Raw genomic sequence first — 16,259 nt, 5'->3', positions numbered from 1 at the left:
CATTAAGACATTCATGTATTGCATATGTGTAGGAGTAGTAATTAATTTGAAAAGATTAGAAAATGGTGGTAACACCAATTACAAATTGGTATTTCAAAAAAATATGGATGGACAATGATGACGTAGCCGTGCAATGATAGCCTTAACTTTAAATGCGTTTGACAGTGGGACTCTCCTATGCATGTACATCAGGTACTGCTCAGGCTTCATCTTTGTATTTGTTTCTTTCCTACTGTGTGTTCTGCGTTTTTTTCACATATACACATATTTTTAATTATATACCATGGACTATTCTATTAATCATGTACTCCTAGCATTTATTTATTTCAACCCATTATGTTCAAGACATTAATTCTTTACATACCATTCTTTTCTTTCTTGCCACCTGCTTCCATATATCTGTACATCTATACATTAAAAATTTTAAAAGTATATATAGATAACATGAATAATGAGCTTAATTACCAAATATTTTATATTTTCAAATTATGATGATTTAAGGTTGGAAAACATGGGAGGGAACCTTTGTAAAGATACTATATATAATATATATATATATATATATATATATATTGAAAATTATGATGATCACAAATTCACACTAATAATTAATTAGGTTGGAACAAAAATGCAAATATGGCCATATGTATAGGATGTAGGGGGCCATTTTGATTTTGGTCCTTTTCTAAGCATTTTTGTTCCAAATAGTTCTTTTCTCAATGATTTTGAGTCCCACATAAACTTTATGGAGAATGTGTTACTGTATATTATTATCCTTCACCTTTTTTCTTGGTTCCTATTTTTTCTAACTTTATAAATATTTTGTCAGAGTTATATAGACAAAGAATTCTTATAAAACTTGGACGGATAACATAATTCTTTTAAAGACAATAGTTTTTACACACACATGTGTACATAATGAATGATCCAACAAATGAAAATACAGAGTGAAGAAGGTCGTCGCCGTGTTAAAAGACAGAAGTGCGTAAGTGAACCTCAACTTAAAGGGGTGGAAAGGTGGAAGTTCAAAAGACGGGAATTTATCAGAGTTTTTCGGCCCTCTTAGATCGACAACGAGGTCAGTTGACCCCCACAAGGCCACAACCCATGTGAATGTTGTATATATGTACATATATATGTATATTAATTATTGGTGCACGAGTTTCATTGATCTGATTTATGATCAGAAGGAATTAAAAGAGAGCAAACATGAAGAGTCCATTTTGTATATAGGTGGTTGGTGTTATTATTATGTTAGGTCAGCGAATGTTACTGAGGAGAAAAGGAGAGAGAAGATTGGCTCTTCCACTTTGCTAAATTGTTCTTTTCTTTTTCTTTTATTTAAAAATTGGAAATTTTCAATTAAGAGATAGTATTCGACAATTTTACGATATTATTAACCATACCATATAAATTAATTAATACCAATTTTTTTTTATTAAGGAAAAAAAAAAGTATAGTAGTACTACTAATTATATATTGGGTAGCTTCAAAATACCTGTTTTTTTAGTATGTAGGGGACCAATTTCTACTTATTCATATATTACTCGTTTTTCTTGGGCTTTTATCAATTATTTTCCTTAAAATGGTTTCATTCGGTTTGTTATGTGTTAAACAGTGTAATTATTATTTGATTGGATGTATTAATTGACCAAGTACTACCTAATACCGACCAATTGATGAAGTTGATGAGCATTAATTCGTTATTCGTCCAATATTAATGATTTTCCCCTATTTCTTATTTTCTCCATTGACAAAAGATAATACTAGTAAAAAAATATTACTACATGTAACGATTAAGTATATATCCATTAATATTAACCACCAAGCTAATATACTAAGGTGGCGTTAGGTTGCCATGACTAATAATCATGAGACTATCCATCTAGGATTAAGTTGTGGGATTATTTTAGTTGGAGGGGGGAGGCTATGACTAATTATCATAAGACTATCCATCTAGGATTAAGTTGAAAGAGTTAATCTTATGAACCAAACATGATACATATTTAATCATGAGATTTAGTCTTGCCAACCGAACACCCCCTAAATGCCTAAATGCACGTGACTGTGAATTTATTGCAGCTATATATATCTACGTGCAATAATTGATCGAGACTATATGTGGTAGCTCAAATGTCACACATATATCTAATGTTTGATACAAATACGATTCAAATTTGTTGATAAAAATCTAAACCAAAATCGGGGCCCCAACCCAACAAAATAATTAAAGAGAATGGGGATAAAAGATGGATGAGATTTTATCCTAGTTTCGTGTCTCATTTGTCCTGGCTTGACCTTAAATTTATCAACGATAATAATAATTTTTTTTAATCTAATAAAGAGTGACAATGAATTCTAAAAGAATAATTATATACACTAAGTTGATGCAATAAATTCTTCAGAAAAAGTACACAATTAAAAAAATTACACAAAATTGAAATTAAAGTAAAAAATAATACTATGTGAAAAAATATAAATAGAAGGAAAAAAACTCCAAATTAATAAGGCTTTCCTAATCCATATTTGAGAATGGGATATATTTTTTAAAAGTTCAATTGTAGATGATTTGATATCATTCTTATTCATCAAAAAGAAAATACTACAACATGATATTTTAACACACAAGAAAACATTTTTATGTCTAAAATGATCGCACCTAACTTTTCAAGAGAAGGTATATATGGTTGTTTGGGACTAGCCAATGAGAAATTGTTGAGTATGGTGCCTTAAAAGAAGCGAATCGATCCACACCACCATACATCAACCCAACTTGATTCATTCGTATTGTGGATAGGAATTCAAGTGGGATCGATCAAGTCTATTAAATTTGACATTCAGATCCAGCCGACCCTCTTGTGTAATTAGTTTCGCTTCAACCCTCAAACGGTAAAAATTGGGGTTGATGTCCACTTGCATTCTTCATCCCGATTTAATTTATAGATATTGATAAAATTAGTGAGATATATGATCTATAGACAATAAAAACCTAATTGAATATTGATAACAGTAGTTAATAATTAAGCCCATATATAAGGAAAATCACCATAGATATTCAATAGTAGTAGTAGTATTACTCGTTGGATATATGAAGAGGGAAAGAGAGAGAGAGTACGTGTGTATGTGTGTGTGTGTGTGTGTGTGGGTGTGTGCATGATTTGAAGTAGAGAAGATGAAGTGAAAGGGACGGTTTGAAGGGTAGGGGGATATCCCGACAGAAGCACGCCTTACGAAGCCAAACCCAAAAGGAAAAGTAGCATTTATTTCGGGTTGTCCCTCTGACGCCTTCTGCAATCAAATTCATTTCTTTTTCTTTTTCTTTTTCTTTTTTTGCATATTTGCAATCTCTCTCTCTCTCTCTCTCTCTCTCTTCTAATCATCCCTTCCTTTCTCTTCCCTTCTATACACATATACACACAAAATGAAAGAAAAAAAGAAAAAAAAGAAAAAGAGACATGACATTACATCCTATGCAAACTATTTACTTACATCCGTTTTGCCCCATTCAGTCTGCATTTATTGGACAGTGCCAACACCATGCACCTTCCTCTGCCCCCACTCATAAATATACTCCCATCTCACTACCTATATCATTTTTCTTTTTTCTTTTCTTCTAAAAATATGAATTAATTTGTTATATGTGCACCACCACCACATGCTATATACTACTTCTCAATATGTAAACACTCTGAAATCACTAACAAATCTTGACAATATTTATTACTCTACTTTCTAATTTTCGGAAATATAACAAAATTTGTAACAGAATGGCATTGGAATTTAAGAAAATTCAAATTCCACCCGGTATGCTGAGAATGGGCCCCTTATGAAATTTATATGTTCCGTGTGCATTTAAAAAAAAAACTAATTTCTAGTCATCCTTGAAGTATTAATTATGATATATATGTAACAAAGCCCAACTGACTGTCAATAACATCATGGAGCATAACAATTTAATAATTTATTAGTATAATTATTTGGTAACATAATACATACAATACAATGAAAATTTACTTTTATTAAACTATTTCATACAACTACTACTATTTTATGGATGGAATTATGAATAGAATCCATCATTCCATCCATGCAATTTTAGTCACATTAGAATATATTGATTGATTGACATATCATGTGTATATTATTATTCCTATGTTTCTATGAATGTGGATTCGTGTACATGGTCAACGTGCCATAAATAGCAAATTATTTTAGACGGAAGAATGGTTGCATAGTTTTAAGAAAATAGTGTATCTGTGTTTATAAATCTATACATATTATATAAATCGATCTCAACTAATTAATACGTTAAATTTAAAGTTTAATTACATGAACATTTGAATTACTACTGCATTAACATAACTAGAGGAGAAATTAAACTATAAATTAATTTTAGAAAATTTAATTGTCTCAGCTGGACTCTAAATTAATTTATACTCCGTACTATATTTCGGTATATATACTTCAAATCTTTGTTTTAATTAATTAGTCCTAAAGAAGAAATTCAAACCATAATTATCATTTGTTTTAGATCATAAAATAGATTTCTTGAAATGACACTAAATAAAAATTCAAATCTGGAGTCAGCAGCCCACATGATAATAAACTAACACATCTATTTATTTATTTTGAGAATTGACTAAACAAATAGAAATATTTTTCCCTATATCTAGAAAATACAAAATGTGCAGGCCCTGTTTAATTTATTGTTCCTCTCCATTGTTCCATTTCCTATCACTAGTTGGAGTTTGGCAGTGATGCACATTTTTCTACAACATTTTGAAGCTGTGGAGAAAATAACATTTCATGAGAAATGCAAAATAAGAAATTAAATTCTCTCTCTCACCCTTATTTATTACAACTACTACTACATGCCTTTTGTCTCCCTCATTTTGCACACCAACTATTCTGTGGACTAGTTTTGTTGCATATGATGCAAAGACTATTTGTGTGTGTACTATGTGCTTTGTTTTCTATCACCACACTCTTTTTTTTATCTCTCTCTCTATATGTATAGGTATATGTGTATGTATAACTCAATATTACAGCATGGTCAAACCCTCTTTCTCTAACACACACTGTCACAAATAGAAGTGTTGCACAGAGGTTAATTTGGTGTCTATATATGTGTTGAAATGTTGTTAGATTCTACTTTATAGTAGTATGAGTGATACTATTAGAATAAAGTTCAGCCTTTGAAACTATGCATGTAAAAATTATGACTATATTGGGTTTAGGGGTGCGTTTTATTGCTAACTCATCAATATAGTGTATTAAAAATGTCAACACAGTGACATCAAATGTCAACATATAATATCAACACATTATATTGAAGTTTAACAAAATTATGTGTTGACATTTTTAATACATTGCATTGATGAGTTAGCAAGTTAGCAACTTAAGAAAGTTAGCAATTGGTCACACCCCATTGGGCTTATATATATAGGGTTATATACACTTTTTTAAATCTAAATAATTGATTTTTATGTGATTTATGGTCATGGAAAGGACATGTTTGTACTTAAAAAATAATTCTCACACACAAAACAACTATCATTGTATATATATGTGCAAAATATTATCTGAAAATATATTATTGTGTGTATAGAGAAAGAAATGCAATGCCTGATTTATATGGGAGAAAAAGTTTCTACCTTAACCTAATGATAATTGAAAATTCTTCCTGTGAATTATGATTTTTTTTTCAATTATTATAAAGACTAGATATAAACAGAAGTGATATCTCATCTAAATAAGTGTTTGGGCCTAAGAGATTTCCATGAACCTAACCAATCGGCTAATATCTACAGCCCATTTAAATGGAAAAGACCACATGCTATATCTATTATTTAGGCCCACATAATTTATTTATTTGTAATATCTTAAAAGGACGAGTTTGGCTATTTTTATCAAGCGGTATACGATTTTCCTTGTATTTTTTTTACTTTAAAATAACATATAAAGTCAATGAGTAAGTAATTGAATACATAAATTTCATTCCCCTACTCGATATGAACTGAAATTTCAGTTTATGAAGCATCTAGAATGCACCTAGTTTGCTAACCAAACTCCCACCTATACATGAAATGTAAACCACTCTCACCTATTTATATACACACCTTGGGTTAAAAATAAAAAGGAACAAAACATGGAGATGAAAGTAGGGAATTTGCTACTTAGTTTGATTATATTTTCTTGTCTATTCATTGGAAGTCGAGCGCAACAACAACAACAACAACAACAATGCATAGACGAGCTTCGATTCTGCATAAGCTACCTTAACGATACTAGCCAACCTCCACACACTTGTTGCGAGCCACTAGACTACATTGTTAAATCACTACCACAATGCTTTTGCAATTTCATGTCAACGTTGGCCGTTGATTTAGTCAAATCGGTGGGTATTAATATCTCGAGAGCCCAAACACTTCCCGAGAGATGCGGACAACGTGTTAACCCGTTAGAATGTATCACAGGTACGTATTAATTTGAGTTTGAAAAAAATATTAGATAGAAGTTAGTACTTATTATTTTCCATCTAATTAGCTATTTATATAATTTGATGAACTAATTTTTATGTAATTTTATGAAATATGTCTAGGTACTGGAGATGCACGAGCAAATAATCCAACTTCAAATACTGCAAATTCATCCATGTTGTGGGATTCAAGCTTCGCGATAGCTTTTGCTGCTTTTTCAATAATTATTAATTTGAGGGAATTATAACTTTGGTGACAAGAAGAAATCATCAGTTATCTTTGTATAGGTGTATTTAGGGTATATTGTTTTGTAAAAATGTTTTTTAATTGTTTCTCCGTTTGTCTATACCTTGCAAATTTTTGTTATAGTGTAGTTTCTCTAATTATAAAGAGAAATACTAATAAAAAGAAACAAAAAAATGTAATTAATTATACTGTTATGGAGTTTCTGTAAATTAAATAAGTACTAGAACATTCATAAAAAATACATAAATCTGAATAAAAATGTAGGTAATAGAAATAAAAATGCTGTTAAGCAAAAAAAGGAGATTAGAACTAGTCTTGTGGATAAGAATTGGTAATTCCAGTAGCAAGTAACTAATCCATAGTCGATTTATATATATTGGTTTGCATAGCATAACATTAATGGTGATTGAATATTGAATACTCCGGGGTCCAGGATGGGAGGGTGGTTTTCGTGCTATGCACCGAGTTGTCCGGTGGTGGCTAAGAAGTTTAAGGTTTCGCTAACGCCAGCATTCGAGGATGATGTAATGGTGTGTGAGCCCATTGAGACTGCCTCGCTCTTTGGCAAAAAAAACCCACACTTGTTTGGGAGGTACCTACTTAAATTTAATTACTACTACTATATATATTCACTTCTCTTATTAATTAAATTGAATTGCAGAAGAAGTATGAAGCTGATTCTACAAAACCTACACAGCCTAAGGCTAAACAACAGTCCACCACCTTCCATTATGGCCGTTATGGCGATATGGTGGCTAAGCGTGTCAAGAATTTTCTCCCTCCCAAGCTCAGTCAACACTGGGAAATCAAGATTCTTCCGAAACCTGAAACCGAAACCAATTCTATGGTTCATCGTTCCGTCTGCACTGGAACTACAGCATTGACCCTCGCCCAAGTTGTATGACGTCGTCTAATACTTACTTAACTACTACTACTAATACTACTATTACTACTACTACTACTACTACTACTTAATCATGGAAATCACTTACTACTATTTTATAGGGTGAAGATCTTATAATCGGAGATTTTGGGGAGTCGATAGCTGTACTAGAGATGAGAGGTGCCAACAAGGCATTAGTTCCGGTGCAGTTGACTCTGGAGGAAGACGAGCTGCTGATCTTAGGAACACACAATGTTACTAATCAACTAATGTCTGTCTATACATATATGTTGTTGTTGAGCTTGAGATGATTAAATCCAAGTCTTTTCTTTTCTTAGGCTTGGGAGGTGCTCTCGGAAGAGAATATGGCATGTCACATGGAAGGTTGCACTGTAACCTCGTGTCTAGCTCGAGGAATAGTGAATGTAGCATCTCGTAGATGTGGGTATAAGTATCGATGTAAAGTGCCCGGTGACCCTCAAGTGGTCTGCCTCTTCCTCAACTCACACCACTCCGACATTGCCACCAAGCATCATACTTGTTCTCGTCCACAGGAGTTTGTTGAGCGACGCTGGCGATAAAGATGTACCTATCTTTGCTTTTACGCAAACTATCATCTTTCCAAAAATCCTTTACACTCACTGTGTGGCTGTCTTTTATTTTTAATTACTACTTCAATGGAACGAAATGTCTGTTTGGTGGCTGAATTTTAAAGCAAGGAAGACATGTATTTGGTTCTTCTAAGATAAACATGTTGCAGTTTTATCCAATGTTGCTTTATTACTATGAAGGAGCAGTATAAATATTGTGATCTGATGCATATTCTTCTATTTTCAAATTTCAGTTGATTTTCTATTTCTATTTAATTGGAAGAAGGTGGATCAGAAAATCCATATGATTATAGAGCAGTAAGAATTATACCAGAATTTCCTGTGTTTCATATAATATGTGCCAGTTATGCATAAATGTATATCAATAAGGATGGATCAAAAGAAACAGAAACCATATGATAATAGAACAGTAATATATCAACAAATGCTTTTGTTTCATATGCCAGTCAGCTATGCATATTTCTGGCATAATCATTAACATGTACTATTCTATCAAGTTTGAGGACAGAGAGATGACAATTCAATAGTGATTTCCTAACATTCAGACTACCTTGAGCTCAAGTCTCGTGTCTACGTGAGAAGCCGGGCCAGGTTTTGGACATGCTGATGGCGGTAGAAGGCTGGCTGGTGCTAGCTTAACCAATATGGATCCCGCCACCTTTACCAGCACGGGGCTGGATCCCTCTAGCTTCATCGGTACTGCTGCTGCTATCTCCATCAGTATGGGGCTCGTTGGCGATAGCTTTACCTTTATCGAGTTGGCTGATGCTAGCTTTACCTTTACCTTCACCTGTCTGGGGCTGTCTCCCGCTATCTCCATCGGTACTACTGCTGCTATCTCCATCAGTACGGGGCTGGCTGCTGCTAGCTTCATAAGATATTGCGGAGAGATGGTTGCATTTTCCGCTTCTGAGCAATTCATGATCCAGGAAGAGAACTACAACCGAGATGTCATCGTGCATCGATCTCCTCTCTGTAATGTTGAGTTTCTTCAGCTCCTTACGTGTCAACCTACGATCATTCCATGCTCCTTTCTCCAATGCTTTTTTTATCAGTTTTGTTGCGATTCCCTGCAGGAAATGGAGAAACTTGTTGGTGCAGAGTATACGATTATGAGCGAAGTCAAGGGTGGGGTGTAGAAATCTTACATTTCGCGACGAATTTTTCACCATATCAACTGCTGCTTCATTGCTAAGGTGTTTCCATAGCCAAGGAGAAGCAAATATAATGAATTCATCCCCAGGGAGAAGTTCATGGTTGACTAGGGTCGGTTCCTTCAAAATGAACGGCTTGTTAAACGGTGGTCCCACCCTAGATCTTTCTGGCAAATTCGGTCGTCTGATGAACTCCGAGCTATTCAGGTAAGCATCACTGATTGATCTTGTAATCTGAGATTGAACAAGATAAGATGACATGAACTTGAGCAGTCTTAACTTGTTTCTGTATATAGTAACTAAATTTGATGACTTTGAGCTGAATTCCTCACCGGAATGAGGTCCCTGACACGCCAGGAGTAATCATTGTATCGGAGGATACTGTGATCGCGCGGATGCAGCGTTTTTACCTCCTGCTGGACAGATGGCAGATTTGCGTTTTGGTCAGTCGATAACGTGATGGCTTGGACATGTCGTTTTTTCCTAGCCAATCGCTTCAGGACCAATGGGACGCGTCTTTTGGGCCTAGGCAGTCGCCCTAAGACCGCCCTAGAATCTCCGGCAGTTGCAACGTATACCCGTCCTCCAATCACGACACCCACCAAACAGCACGACCGCGCAGACAATAAAGTTGGCAAAGCTTCCCGATGCTTCTTAACTAACTGAAGATACTGTTGATCTAATGCCAAAAATGATAAATCAAGAACACCACATGACATTTCTCCAACACGGGACGTTAATCCTGCATCATGTGAGTAAAAAACATAGGAATTAGCAGTACTATCAACATAGATTTTGTATTATTGAATCTCAATCACAATAATTGACCAGTAAAGAGTGATGCTAGAATCCAGTTCAAGTAGATGGAAACCATTGAAAAAAGACTGAAATAGTATTCTCACAACTATCAAACCATCTTTTACTATTCCCACAAAACATATATGCACATATATCTGTTTGAACAACAAGAGGGACAAGAAAATCACATTCTGCCAAAGATAAAACAGATGCTAATTCAAGAGCAAACTTACTTTTCACAATTTCAAACAGATGGTCTTTTATAAATACAGAAGCATCAGGTCCATCATGACCGTCGTAGAGTCCAACAAATGTACCATTATGGCCTGATGGATGCAACCTCATTGACCCCGACTCAATCTGGCTATGTCCGTCCACTACGTCCTTAGATTCAATAGCCGCCATAGAGAACTCCCCCCATTGATGGTGCCCGAGCTTCACTTCCCAATACTCACCATTGTCCACAGACGGCTTCGAAAGTCTGGGAAACATACTCTCCCCTATGCGTTATCCTCCCTAAGCCCACAACCACGTCACGAAATGCAGAAAGTCAGCATTCTACATTCCATCCAAAGAAAAAACATAATATAATCGAGTTTCCTCCAAAAACCTCACAATCCAAAAAATAAACAGAACAAGAACCAGTTAGATCAATAGTTACACAGAAAAATTCAGCTACTCCAGCTGATTAAGTAATGCACTGCTCTACCTAATCCCTAATCCCACAATCACAGTTAATTAAGTAATTCACTATCCCCAATCCCACAATCACATCATAAAATACAGGAAATCACCAATATGTAGTCCTCCCAAAAAAAATCACAATCCCTAAAAAAAACAGAATAAGAAACAGTAAGATCAATAATGATACAAAAAAAAAAAAAATCAGCAGTGCATTATCCTCCTAACCCCACAACCAAACGCACAAAATGCAAAAACTCACCAAGAAAAACACGATCCAATTGAATTTCCACCCAAAACCATCACAATCCAAAAGAAAACTCGATCTAAACTCTAAACAAAAATCAGTTGCTTCAATTAATCAATATAAATCGCAATGCATTTAGCCCAAGGATCAGAATCACATTTTATCCACGGAATTAGGGTAGATTAAAATCTAAAAACGCAGAAATGCACCTGGAATCAGAGGTTTTCACGAATTCCCAAGATTTTCCCCTTCAGTAAAGAAATGGAAAGAGCATCCACCTCCTTCCTACTTCTTGTCTGCTATAATCTCATGCGGGAAAGGGATTAATCAAGAGAGGAATGCGGAGATTTGGCAGCGGTTTGCATAATCTGAAATTTCTTTTCCCACCAGAAAGCCGTTAAATTCACCCGCTAAAAAAAAAGAATTGAGTAATCATATTTTGTGTTTTAAATTTGAACAACAAAAATGATTAAATTTGTTTTGTGTCTCTAATTATGAGCACTCTCTTCTAATAAATATCTTTAAAATTGGTAATATGTGAAAAACTGAATCAATCTTGTTTTGCTTGTCTAATTATGAACACTTTCTTATAAAATAATTTGCTTTTTTATGTTAATTAATTTAATTTAATCATTTGCAAAAACAAATAGTACTACTACTAATTAATTTAAAATTAACGAATTCCATAACAGGAATCAATTAACATTTATTTGCATGATAATTCGATGGTCGGATTATTTTTGTTTGAATATTAACAAAAAAAAGAGAAAGACCACAGTACATAATGATAGTGTATTATTAAATCGTTATGAAAAAACAGAAATTAACAATAAATTGAATTCTCTAAAGCTCAGCTTCACTCTCTGAAATCTCGTCACAGAATCCCCAAATTCTCCGGCGAAATCCCTATATCTTATCCATGGATGAACTAAACGACGACGCTTTGAATTTCCGCACAGAATTTTGGAGGTCAGTAGCTCTTCAATTGGATTACATGCTCCAATTTCTGATGTTAACTCCAAAAATGGAACTTGATGTTAAACTTCTTCTTCTTCTTAATAAAGTATTAAAAATTCATAGTTGTCAATTTCAATGCATGGTTGCTACTACCTTGATCTTGTTGTGTCTTGAAGCTGGTATGGATCATGGCTATTGACTGTGCCTGCAACTTCCATAATTTGTAGAGACGTACTAACATCTGTTTTGTTCAACTGAGGTCATAATTTCAAGTGCTATGTGTTAGTACTACATTGTAGAGGATTAAGGTATTTTTAAGTCAACAATCTTGCAAATTTACTTGTACTATTTGTTACACTCACTGTGTGGCTATGTCTTTTATTTGTTAATTAGTACTTAGTCCCTTCTTGGTAATTGGTATGATGGAATGGAATGAAATGACAATTTCTTTGCATTTCCATTCCATCATGAGCAAATGAATTGGTATATAATTTTGAGTTGCAAATGTATTAAAATCGCTTTTCTAATCTATAAACCTCTATCTCCCCTCCCCTCTCAGGGCTGCCCCACAGATGACTATCATTTTGGCTGCCGGAGACGCAAGCTCTTCTTTACATCTTGATGTACTAATCAATATATACATACTCCATACATGTCTAATACATCTTTCATTCTCTTCTTTTTCTCTCTGCACCCTTGTACCTAGGGGATGGAACTCTTGTTTCTTCTGGGCTAATATTACTCTATGTTGCACCTTGCCTCTCCTTATGGTCATTGGTTTTTTTATACTCCATAAAACGATATGGTCATTCCAAGTTAGTGATTCCTGAAACTGGACTCCTATAAACTATTGGGGGTTCTTCAGCTTTAGAGAAATATGAAGCCGACCTAATACATATTGGGTGGACAAGTGCTCTGTGGCCTAATACATCAACCAACAATGTGTGCTATTGACAGAAATCCATATGCTAATCGAGCAGTAAGTTGTAACTATTACAGAAAAGAATTATATCAGAATATGCTCCTTTTTCATATGCCACTCAGTATGTATAATCACTAACATGTACTTATATCAAGTTTGAGGAAAGTGAAATGCCAATTCAACAGTGATTTCCTAACATTTAGACTACCTTGACCTCAAGTCTCGTGTCTTCTTCGTGAGAAGCCGGGCCAGGTTTTGGACTTGCTGATGGCAGTAGGGGTTTGGCTGGTGCTACTTCACCAATAAGGGGCTGGCTCCTGCTACTAGCTCGATCGGTACTGCTGATTCTGTCTCCATCAGCATGTTGCTTGCTGGTGCTAGCTACACCAGTATCGAGTTGGCTGGTGCTGGCTTCACCAGTATCAGGCTGGCTGGTGCTAGCTTTACCTTTACCTTTATCGGGTTGGCTGGTGCTAGCTACACCAGTATCAGGCTGGCTGGTGCTAGCTTCATAAGCTTTTAGGGAGAGATGGTTGCATCTACCGCCACCGATCAATTTGTGATCTAGGAAGAGAACTACAACCGAGATGTCGTCATAGATCACTTTCCTCTTTTCAATGTCGAGTTTCTTCAGCTTCCTATAATCCATACTATGATAATGCCATGCACGTCTCTTCAATCCTTTTTTTAACAGTTTCTTTGCGATTCCCTGCAGGAAATGGAGGAACTTGTTGGTGGGCAGAATATAAGATTATGAACGAAGTCAAGAGTGGGGTGTAGCAATCTTACCTCTCGCGACGAACTCATCACCATGTCAACTGCTTCTTCGTTGGAAACGTATTTCCACAGCCCGGAAGAAGCAAATATAATGAATTTATCCTCAGGGAGAAGTTCCTGGTCGACTGAGGCCGGATTACACAATATGATCGGCTTGTCAAACTTTTCTCTCACCCTATACTTTTTCGGCAATTCAGGCCGTGTGTTGAACTCCCAGCTCTTCAAGTATACATCGCCGATTGATCTTGTAGTCTGAATATATGACATGAACATGAGCGGACTTAACTCGTTCGTGTATATCTAGAGGAAAGTAGTAACCAAATTTGATGATTTTGAGATTGAACTTCTCACCAGAAGGATGCCCTTGACACGGTAGATGTGATTAGGGCGATCATATTCCACAACCCTGGGATCGTGAGGATGCAGCGCCATTAAATCCCGCCGGACATATGGCAGATTTGCGCAGTGGTCAGTCGATAACGGGATGGCTTGGATGTGTCGCTTGAGCATGGACCGCCGATATGGATAGTAATCCAGATGCGTTTTGATGATTGGTCTGAGCTCCAGGGGTGGGGAGTATGGTGGCCTGATCGATGGGATGCGTTGTTTTTGCCTAGACTGTTGGACCTTTCGTTCGAGCCTAGCCAGTTGCTCCCGGACCAATTGGACGGGTGGTTTAGGCCTAGGCAGTTGCGCCAAGACCGCCATAGAATCCCCGACATTTGCAATGTATACCCGTCCTCCTATTACCACGCCCACCAAACAGCTCGACCCCGCAGACAATAAATTTGGTAAAGCCACTGATTCATTCTGAACCAAGTTCATATACTGTTCATCTACTGCCAAAAATGATAAATCAAGAACATCGCTTGACATTTCTCCAAGATCCGACGTTAATCCTGCATCATATGATTAACCAACGAAGGACGGAATTAGCATTACTATCAGCATAGATTGTGTATGAATTATGACTGAATTCCAATTCACAATAATCTACTAGTAAATAGTAATGCTAGCTAGAATTATGTTCAAGTAGATTGGAACCATCTTGAACTATTACCATAAAACATATATCCACTTGAACTAAAAGAGTAATAGGAATAGTAACATTCTGCCTAAGATAATACAGATGCTAAATCTACAAGAGTAATCACATTCTGCCTAAGATAATACAAATGCTAAACAAGAACAAAAATACCTACTTTTCACAATTTCAAAGAGATGGTTTTTTATAAACTCAGAAGCATTGGGACCACCACCATGACCGTCGTAGATTCCAACGAATGTACCACAAGGGCCTGATGGACGCAAGCTCATTGACCCCGACTCAACCTGGCTATGGCCGTGTACTTCATGATCGGATTTAATAGCCGCCATAGAGAACTCCCCCCATTGATGGCGCCCGAGCCTGGTTTCCGAATACTCAATATTGTTCACAGGCGGCTTGAAAATGCTGGACAACATACTCTCCCTAATGCGTTATCCCACCTAAGCCAGCAATCTACATTCCATCAATACATCCAAAATAAAATTATTTCAATAAAAAACAACTCTACCAAGATAATTCCATAGCGAAACAAATGTACTCGATCAAGCAGACGATGATGTAGAGGAACTTGTACAAGATCGTGGGAAAAGCTTTTCTATCATTATTCATCTCTAAACCACACCCAAAATATTCAAAAACTCACCAATTAACCTATATTCTATCCAAGAAAAACTTGACTTTCCAATCCAAAAGAAAACACATGCGAAAAACAAGAATCAGTTGCTTCAACTAAACAATGCCAGTAAATCGCAATCGCAATCGCAATTATAATAAAAAAAAATGCAGAAACGTACCTGAAATCAGTAGAGAAATGGAAAGAGTATTGTTTGCTCGGTGAAAAGATTGATCGAGAAAGAGATTGAATTGGCCGCGATTTGCATAACCAACTTTCAAATTTATTTACACTCTGCCCCCTTCTTAATCTGGAATTTCTAATTTTTCGCACCAAAAAGCCGTTATCTTCCCCCGCCTCGCTATTCCTTTTATTTTATATTCACTCTCACTTACACATAAATAAATAAAGTAATCATATTGTGTTTTTTAATAAAAAAAAATGAATTAATCTTGTTTTGTGTCTCTAATTATGACCACTTTCTGATAAATGGAGTATCTTTAATTTGCAATTTTCATTTCTCCCTTTCTGAAAATTCACACTCTCTCACAACACAAGTAAAATATTAAATTAATGATATTTTATGTTTTAAAGTTGAACATGAAAAAATGAATTGGTCATATGTAAGAAAATGAATTAATCTTGTTTTGCTTGTCTAATTATGAATATTTTCTAATATTATTTTGCGTTTTCTCTAAAAAAAGCACTCAATTTTATAAAAAATTACTTATGTCTAATTTGATCAACCCAAAAGAAAATCCACGTTAATTAAATTACTATAATTAATTAATCCCAACCCCTTGAAGCTGGTATGGATCATGGCTATTGACTGTGCCTGCAACT

The 16,259-nt window shown here is 35.3% G+C and overlaps 1 protein-coding gene and 2 long non-coding RNA genes across 3 annotated transcripts; 2 read left to right on the top strand and 1 right to left on the bottom strand.

Annotated features, from left to right (window-relative positions):
* The first annotated feature begins 7,175 nt into the window (after positions 1-7,175).
* LOC125208002 (uncharacterized) lies at positions 7,176-8,393 on the top strand. The gene is made up of 3 exons (XR_016135038.1): positions 7,176-7,317; positions 7,387-7,623; positions 7,731-8,393. It is a non-coding gene; the product is annotated as an uncharacterized LOC125208002 (long non-coding RNA).
* Positions 8,394-8,603: 210 nt separating this feature from the next.
* On the bottom strand, positions 8,604-11,531 carry LOC125196779 (putative protein phosphatase 2C 38). Its single transcript, XM_048095438.2, has 5 exons — positions 11,309-11,531; positions 10,405-10,687; positions 9,706-10,115; positions 9,368-9,607; positions 8,604-9,289 (listed from the first exon to the last, which is right to left on the bottom strand). Exons 2-5 carry the CDS (start codon positions 10,661-10,663, stop codon positions 8,855-8,857), a joined length of 1,344 nt encoding a protein of 447 aa, XP_047951395.1. The 5' UTR covers positions 10,664-10,687; positions 11,309-11,531; the 3' UTR covers positions 8,604-8,854.
* A 395-nt stretch (positions 11,532-11,926) lies between these two features.
* On the top strand, positions 11,927-14,697 carry LOC148931810 (uncharacterized). The gene is made up of 3 exons (XR_016135466.1): positions 11,927-12,068; positions 12,616-13,597; positions 13,694-14,697. It is a non-coding gene; the product is annotated as an uncharacterized LOC148931810 (long non-coding RNA).
* Positions 14,698-16,259: the final 1,562 nt, after the last annotated feature.

Source organism: Salvia hispanica, chromosome 2 (genome assembly GCF_029641045.1).
Source record: "Salvia hispanica isolate PSC_SH4W2 chromosome 2, Shi_PSC_v1, whole genome shotgun sequence".
NCBI lineage: Eukaryota > Viridiplantae > Streptophyta > Magnoliopsida > Lamiales > Lamiaceae > Salvia > Salvia hispanica.
Note: the sequence above shows the minus strand (reverse complement) of the source record. Positions and strands in the feature narration are given on the sequence as shown.